At 42.2% G+C, this 8,683-nt stretch overlaps 1 protein-coding gene across 1 annotated transcript in view; it reads right to left on the bottom strand.

Annotated features, from left to right (window-relative positions):
* Positions 1–104: 104 nt before the first annotated feature.
* OLFML1 (olfactomedin like 1) overlaps positions 105–8,683 on the bottom strand; it is a 23,400-nt gene continuing 14,821 nt past the window's right edge. Inside the window, exon 3 of the mRNA XM_011383493.1 lies at positions 105–963. Coding sequence (XP_011381795.1) covers positions 173–963 — 791 coding nt within the window. The 3' untranslated portion in view covers positions 105–172. The remainder of the gene's footprint in view (positions 964–8,683) is intronic.

Raw genomic sequence — 8,683 nt, 5'->3', positions numbered from 1 at the left:
CTTAGAAGATCTCTAAGGCTGTAACATCTGGGAGGATGCACATGCATTCCAGCTTCTAGACCCTATCCCTGTGTGTGATTAGAGGGATGCAATATTGCAAAGAGGCTGTGGCCTCCATGTCCTGGAGAGCAGCTTCCAAGGCCAAGGTTCTCTCCTTCCCAACTGTAATGCACTACTTTATAGGCTGCTTTCTCTTTGTCTGGAGTTTGTAAATGATCTGGTTTCCATCATTCCAGGCATAGAGCTGCTTTTCTCTGGCGTTGTAATGGATCATGGAGTGACTTCTTGGCCGCCTGGGGAAGAACAAGTTGGGCAGATCCTCCTCACTGATAGTGCCCCGTGGGTCATAGACACAGGTGATGCGATGGGGGCCGTGGCCACCAGAACTATAGACCACATACAGAACCCCACACAAGAGGAATGCAGCTTCAGCGTCCTGGCTTTTGCATGGAGTGTCCCATGAGTGTTCCACTCCCAGTGTGTCAGGCTCAATTTTTGTGAGAACCAAATGACCATAGATGCCTGGCCCTGCGTGAATGGCCCAGAGCCCATGCTCATCCACAGCCAGGTCAATATAAGTTGATGGGGAGTGCTGGTAAACCAGTGCTCGGCCTGCCCCTCCAGGGAGCAGCATTTGATCTTCCACAGTCCTCTTTTGCAGACTGTATTTGATTATCTCATTGAGAGTCCCTTGGTTATGAAAAAATAGGAAACCTTTGTAGATCACTTGGCCTGTTCCCTGCCAGGAATGTGTTAAGATTAGCTTCCGGGGGCCTGGCTTGGTACTATCCTCCATGAGTGCTCGCATGTTTGCAAATTCCCAAACAGTGTTGTTTCTGGATCCAATTAAGAAATAAACCTTTGGAGAGTTGCTGACGGCATCTTTCATCCAAGAGCCATCTGTGTCCATAGTCTTCTTCACTATTTTCAGAGACTTTATGCCCATTAGCATGTTGTCACAGCCTGGCCAAACAGGAGAAAAAGGGGAGGTTACTTTATAAACATGAGATGTCTGTTATTCTCACAGATTGCTTTCTTTTTCCTTCAGTGTCTAGAATAAAGTTATCACACACACATCAATGACAGTTTATGATATGATTCAATGAATCAAAGAATTAAACAAATAAATGGGTCTATGTCAAGGGAGTTACTGTCCAGTTATAAAAGTTGGCATTTTATTCAAGACAGGAAATAAACAGCTATTGGCTGTATCAGAGACCCTCTTTACTCTCTAGAGCTCTTGGGGTTAACACAGTGAGAACGACTTAGAAGTGAAGCTGCCTAATTCAATTCCATTTGCCAAGATTTTATTGGGTATCTACTGTGTTCTTAAGTTTACGATGTTCTCAGAACAGTGCTAAGTATTGAGGGTATAAATAATACTTCTGACATTGCCATGAAAAAAAACATGCCTGAGTTAGGATAAGGACACTTGGAGCAAAACCAAATCACTCCAGTCAAACCCAGCCTAGATAACAAACCCTATCTAACCACAGATCCATGAGAATAAATGATTGTTGTTTTAACTCAGTTTTGGAGTTGTCTGGTCCATAATATTTTTGAAGCAACAGATCTCTACTCTATAATAGTCACTCTTTTGATAATCTAAATATATATATTGAGGTATAAGGTATACACACACACACACACACACACACGTATATATAGAGAGAGAATATATATATATACACACATGTGTGTGTGCGTGCGTGCATATATATATATTCTCTCTCTATATATATATACGTGTGTGTGTGTGTGTGTGTGTGTGTGTGTGTGTATACCTTATACCTCAAAGAGATCATCTTCTGGTGAAGGATTCTGGCCCTTAACACACTAGAACATTGTAAGAGCCCTACTCATCCATTCATTTATTTATTTATGAATGCCTGCATACAGACATTGGATACCAACAAAAGGCAAGAGACTGAGCTATGAGCTGGGGGTGTAATGGCCTGAGGTGCAGTGATAAATTAGGAGTGGTTTTTGCTTAATAGATACATGAATAACTAGACTATAAAGCTTAAAGTGAAATTTTTACAAAAGGACACAGAATAGAGATATCGTTTGAGGCAGAGACTAATCTGCATTTGAATTGGCCCTTGAAGGATGACATTCTGAGAGAGGTGGAAAGAACATTCCTGACAGTTAACAAAACCACATTTGGGAAAGTCCTCTAAGATTAGTGTTAATAAAGTAGGATACAGTTTAAGTCAATACAAGCTAAGTACTTGATATTGGCCCAAATCATATGCATAAAACAAAGTAGTAGATTAAAACCATCTCTGTGCCTGGAGCCTTGAGGAAGGGGCTAAGGAATATGAATTTTATTCTATAGTCAGAGAGCTACTGAAATTTTCGAACAAGAGGGAGACATGGTCAAGGCTATTCAACAAATTTAATTAAGCTGGCAGTCATATGTATGATGGACACATGGGAGAGAGACCAAAATCAGGGAAACCAATTAGGACAGCATTTCTATAATCCAAACAGGATGATAAGGGTCTAAAGGAGGTGGAGGAAGGTGAAATGAAAAGAGGGGGTTACATTTTTCCATCTCCTCACTGCTATTTCAGACCATTCTTCCACTTTCTTGCAAAATCCCTTCCTTCTTTTGTATCTCACATTATCAAACTCCTAGTCTAAATCACTGACTATTCTCTAGGACACTACCCCATATGCATCAAGAGCCTGAGCACTTCAGCCTCTTCAACTCCATGGTACCTTATGTTCAGACCACTTTAGCAACCCCCTCCCATGGCCAGACCTGGATCCTCTCATCCCCCAGACCTGTTCCGTCCCCATTAGAAATCTAAAACTCTAATATTCTATCCTCTGCAACAACATCTAATCCTTCCATTTCTCACTCCATTGCTCTCGCCTCCTCTGCTCCCTCATGCCCTCCAATCCCTTGACCTCTTTTTGCTCTCAGGCCATCAGCCCTTTCTTGGCCTCAGTGCCTTTCCTGTCCATCCTAGACCTCTGTAATACCTCTGTCACCAGCACCCTCACCCACCAGTCCCTAGTTATTCCACAATATCCACTCTACAAAAATCCCTGGTCCCGGATCAGTTCAAACATCTGTCTCTGCTTTGGAGAGTTGTGTGTTGGTGAAGAAAATTTCATAGTGGAACATATTGGTGTTGCTACACATTAGGGATCTCCAGTCTCAGCTGAGCACTAAATACCATATTGCTTTCCATGGTTAGCCCCGCATCTTCCACACAGCAGCTATCTTAAATCTGCACCCCTCAACTATACCATAATTTCAGCAGATTAATCCTTTGAAAAATAAACACCATTAGACATGAACTCCCTTCACTTCCTTTCCCTAACTTAGAAACTTTTCTTCAGTTGTTTCTACGCTTGTTACCCTTCCACACATCTTAGACGAAGCCATGTCATTCCTCCTGTCCAAGACTAATCCATTCACTTGTGCTCCGGTCTCATCTTTTCCTAGCTTCTTCTAGACTTCTTTGATGAATTATCGCCATTCTGTTATCTTGACTTTCTCCTTCATTACTAGTTCTTTAGCTTGCAAACATCTTGCTTTTATTAAAAAAAAATTCTCCCTCAGTTAAGCACCCTTTTCTACTTACTTCACTATTTCTTTCTGTCATTTTATATAGCTAGATTCTCTTACAGAATAGTTTATACTCTATCTACTTCCTCACCTCCCATTCTTTCTCTTCACCATAATTTCACAGAAACTGCCCTTCATAATGTTACAGTTTATGGCACTTCCTACCTGCAAAATCAGACCTTTTATGTCCATATCTTACTTGATCTTTCTGTAGCATGACATTATCGATCAGTTCTTCCTTCCTGAAGATTTCTTCCTCCTTGATCTTTGTGTCACCACCGTCTCTGTGTGTGTCTCCTACTTGTTTCTTCTGTGACTGCTTATGGCAGAGACAATGTCTGTCTGTATTCATCAAATGCCAATTCGTTCTCCTCTTCTCTAGTTACCCATTTGCAGCCCCCTTTGTATTTAGGTTGCACCACTGACCTGTGTTCTGTCTAAGGAGATGTGGACAGAAGTGGTGTAATCCATTTCCACCTTAAATATGCTGCCTTCCACATGACCCTAGAGTCCTGGAATTTTGGGTCAAGATGAGATTAGTTCTACTGGCTAACTCAGGAAAAGTGGGTCATCAGTTCTAATTATGAACTTGTTGTTGGGACTGCCCTGGTAAGCAGTCTATTGTGAGGTGAGCAGTGTCATGGAGGCAGGGAGTGGTGGCCTTACTAGAAAGCATGAGGAACTCTGTGGGTTTCCATCAAATCCTGATGAGGCCTGTATCAAGAGTAAGAGAAGATGGTCTTAATACAAACATGGAATTCTATAGGCCTCCCTCATTGACTGCTGGAGAGTAAGGTGGTGGAACAATAGTCCAGTGTTTAACAGTCTCTTGAGGAGAAATGGGCACTCTGAGGGCCTCCCTTAAGTCTTTCCAAAGGTTTTGGCATAGGAAGCTGGATGTGTCAGTGGGCCATCATGTTCTTCTTAATAAATGCTTAGGTTCTCTAGGCCAACTGGAGGTCATCTAGAGTCAGAGGACAAGATACAGGGTGAAGGAAGAGAAACTAGACACAAGGAAGAAAGGCGCACAGCCAGAGAAGTCCCAGAGATTGTGAGGTAAGTAAGCAGTTTAGCAAACTATTCATTACTGCCAGCTGTTTGGGTGGAAATTCTACCACATTTCCTTAATTAATCACCTAATATTGGAATACCTTCTCTTCTCTCCTTCAGCTTCCATTATTCCCTCCTCACTCTCATATGAATATCTTACCTCTTATTTCACTGAGAAAATAGGAGCAATCTGAGAACTACATTATGTCCTGCCTAGATTACTGCAATAGTCTCCTATATGGTGGCCACACTTCTGTCCTTGGCTCCCATACTCCATTCCCCACAGCAGCCAAAGGGATCTTTTTAAAATGTAAGTCAGATCATGTCACGTCTGCTCAAAACTCACATCTCCTTCAGAGTAAAACTCAAGTCTTTGCCTTCGAGACCTTATGTGACCCTTCCCTTCACTGCCTCTCTGGCCCTGTCTCCCACAAACTCTCCCATCTAGTCCCTTTGGTTCAGCCACACTGGCCTTCTTGCTGTTCCTCACATTGTGCCAACCATACTTGTGCCTCAGGAATTTGACACTTTTTGTTCCCTCTGCTTGCAACCCAACTATCTTCTCCAAGATATCTACATGGCTTCCTCCCTTGCTTTCTTCAGGTCTGTACTCAAATACTCCCTGATCATTAAAGCCTTTTATGACCACCTGATAAAGAATGGAACCCTCTTCTCCAGCTCTCCATAACCCCCTTACCCAAGTTAATTTTTCTTCAGAGCACTTGTCTTCTATCTGGCATATCATAGTTCGCCCGTTAATATTTATTACTTCCTCTCCTTCAATAGAATATAAACCTCATGAGGGCATGAGCCTTATCTTGTTATCTGTTTCATTCAGCGCTGTATGTCTTGTCCCTAGGATAGCAACTGTCACATAGGCCAAGATTTGCTAAATGAATGAATGAGTGAATGAATGAATGAGTTTTCCAACCACCAACCTATTGCACCTGAACCCATATTCTCTGCTTTTCCTCCTGCTGTCTACTTTTTCAGTAGCTCTAATCCCTTCTCGCCTACTCAAGGACTTGGTATTTGAAATTATCTCCCTCTTCTGCCTCAGTAGTCTCTCCCTCCCTACTGGATCATTCCCCTTAGTAAACAAACAGAACTTTCTAGTGTGGCCCCATTTCTCTGTTTCACTTTATAATAAAATTCCTTGACAGAGGAGTTTCCACTCCTCCAATTATCCCCTAAGCCACTCTAACAGCTTCAGTTCTCCACTTGTCTAAACTCCCCTGCCCACTCCACTGACTCAGTTCCTGTGAACATCACTGACAATCTCCACGTTGCCACATCTAAGGATCAATTCTCAGTCTTCAATCTACTCAAAGGCTCAGCAAAATTTGAGTACTTGACCACTACCTCCCCTTGAAACTCTTTCTTCTCTTGATTTTGGAGTACCCCTCCTTCGTACTTCCATCGTTCTGGATTTTTTTTCTTGGCATCCTTTGCTGACTCCTTCTTATCTTCCACCTTTAAGTATTCTGTCCTCAAATCTCTTCTTTCCTCTTTGTACAATCACTTTCCAAGTCATCTCATTATATCTCATGGCTCTGAATACCATGTAAATTCTAAATAATGGTGAATTCCAAATTTGTATCTGGAACTACATCCTATCTAGGTGTCTACTTAGTCCCACACTCGTTTGCCTGACTGCCTGTTTCTACTTAGATATCTTCAAACTTAATCTGTCCAAAGCAGAACTCTTGCTTTTATCCTCCAAACTCTCTTTCTCCCAACTCTTCCTATTTCAGGCAAAAACTATCAACCAAGCTTCTTTCCTAGAAGTCATCCTTGATTCCTTTACCTCCATTTTTCCACCATCAGTAAGTTCTGATAGTAAAATTTACCTTTAAGTTGTGATACTATATTTAAAATGCTCAGCTACATTTCTCTCACCCTCTTCCCACCTACTCTTCCCTTACACTCTTTGAATTCTCCCCTCTTGCCTAGACCACTGCAATAATCCCCAATTTTACTCCTGCTCACCTATGGTAACTTCTCCACAAAGCAGTAGGAGTGATCTTCTTAAAAACATGAATTATGTGACTGAGCTGCTAAACTCTTTCTCCTATCACTCTAGGAATAAAATCCTAACCCTTTACCCTGTCCTAAAGGACCTACATAATATGGCTGCTGCTTGTCTCTGGGACTTTATCCTCTATTCTCCTCCCCATTGTTCACTGTCTTGTGAGTACATTGGCTTTCTTGCTGTTCTGGGAGTATGTCAAGTTTGTTTCTGCCTCAGGGCTCTTGCACTTGTGCTTCTTTCTGCCTGAAGTGTTCTTTTTCTTGATTTTCCCATAGTCTGCCCCTACTCATTCTTCAAATCACAGTTTTAATATCATCTTCTTAAGAGACCTCCTGAGACTACTGCATCTAAATTTAATATGATCTCCTATAGCCTATAGCATCTTATTTCCTTGAGATCACTTATCACATTCTGTAATGTTACCTGTTTTATTTATTAGCTTATTGTCCTTTCCCCCACTACACTGTAAGCTCCACAAAAGCAGGGCCTTTGTCTTCATGTTGACTGTTATACACTACTGCCTAACTCAGTGCTTTCTGGCTTCAATAAATACCCATTGAATTAATGAGGAAAATAGCTTCATTCAAACAGATGTTTTTTAAGAGTCTAAATAGCGCTGCATATCCGGAGTTCTGATCACAGTCCTGTCTTAAGTAAATAATTCGTAAAGTACTCTAAAGCTTTTAAGATACTTTCAAATCCATTATTTCATTTAAAAATCTTACACAAGGTTCTCATTAAGGGAACATATGGTAGGAGCGGGAGTGGGGAGCGGCCTTAGCTGGGAAGAACCAAGTCTCAGGAAGCTCAGTCTTTTCAGTGGTCATGTCATCACTGGCTGTTCCCAGAAGCCCAGAGAACTTGCCTGGCCTCCACTGTGGTCAGGGCCGGACTTTGGGATCAGTTGCCACTATGTGCCCCTGTTGCTGACATGCTTTGCCAGCCTGAGGGGTTACTTCCCTATAGCCTCAGGGTCAACTTTGTCCAGGTTGGCCTGTATTACAGGAAGCTAAACTCTTGGGGAAGGCAGAGAATCCTAGGCCAGTTGGGAACCTATATACCTCAGGAGCAGCTAAGGACAGATCAATCCCCTGCCAGGTTGAGCTTGGGGGCTACTGGCTGTGGCATGGAAGAGGGAGGAGTAGGCTGCCCTGATCTCTACCAGGGCCCAGTAAACCTTTTTTCAGTTTCACAAGTACAGTCTGTCTCATGTGAATGCTCTGCTCTTCCCACATTCTCTGGTGATCACAGAGGATGAATGAATGAGGGTTTAAACCTGTAAGTGATCACAGATCGCTTTAATATGGAAGAGGAGGGCTACAAGAGAAGCGCAGAAACAGTTCCCTATGGAAGAACAAGCACAAAGACTTGAGAGGTTAATACACATCTACAAATATATACAATGTGCTTGGTACTATGATAGATACTTTATTTCGTTAACTTATCCAGTTCTCACAATAAGCCTAAATAGTAGATATTTTAATCTCCATTTCCCAAGTGAAAAAAAAAAATATTAAGGCTTGATTAAGTTACTGGGATTGGCCACACAGCCATGGATCCTCTGAGCTCAGTTTGAGCCAGGAGGCAGGGCCAGCCAGGATACCTCTAGCCAGCCCTGGGGACATGGTGGATGGGTGTGTATATGTGAGGTGGTAAGGGGTGGAAAGTGGGTGAGTCTGGGTGTGCCTACAGAGCGATGGGTAAGGGCCATGGACTCCCTAAGACCTAATCACAGGGTGATATATTTGCCTTGATGAAAAAGCCCCAGCCTGTCTATCCTTCTGGGAGGAAACTCAGCATGCTTGCAGCCCAGCTGTGGAGAGACACTATGTCTAAGAACAAGGTATGTTCAATGTCTCACCTATAGGAAAATGTTCATTCAAAATACAGCGAAATATCAAATGTCCACTGTAACTAAAAAAATTTTTTTAAATAGAGCAGAAACTAACACAAACATTCTTCTTTCTCCTATATCTCCTTTCTAATTCAGAGTCTTTGGAGAAATAGCAAAACAAGAG

Source organism: Pteropus vampyrus, unplaced genomic scaffold (genome assembly GCF_000151845.1).
Source record: "Pteropus vampyrus isolate Shadow unplaced genomic scaffold, Pvam_2.0 Scaffold522, whole genome shotgun sequence".
Taxonomy (NCBI): Eukaryota; Metazoa; Chordata; class Mammalia; order Chiroptera; family Pteropodidae; genus Pteropus; species Pteropus vampyrus.
The sequence above is the reverse complement of the archived record's forward strand: the minus strand, read 5'-3'. Positions and strand labels throughout refer to the sequence as shown.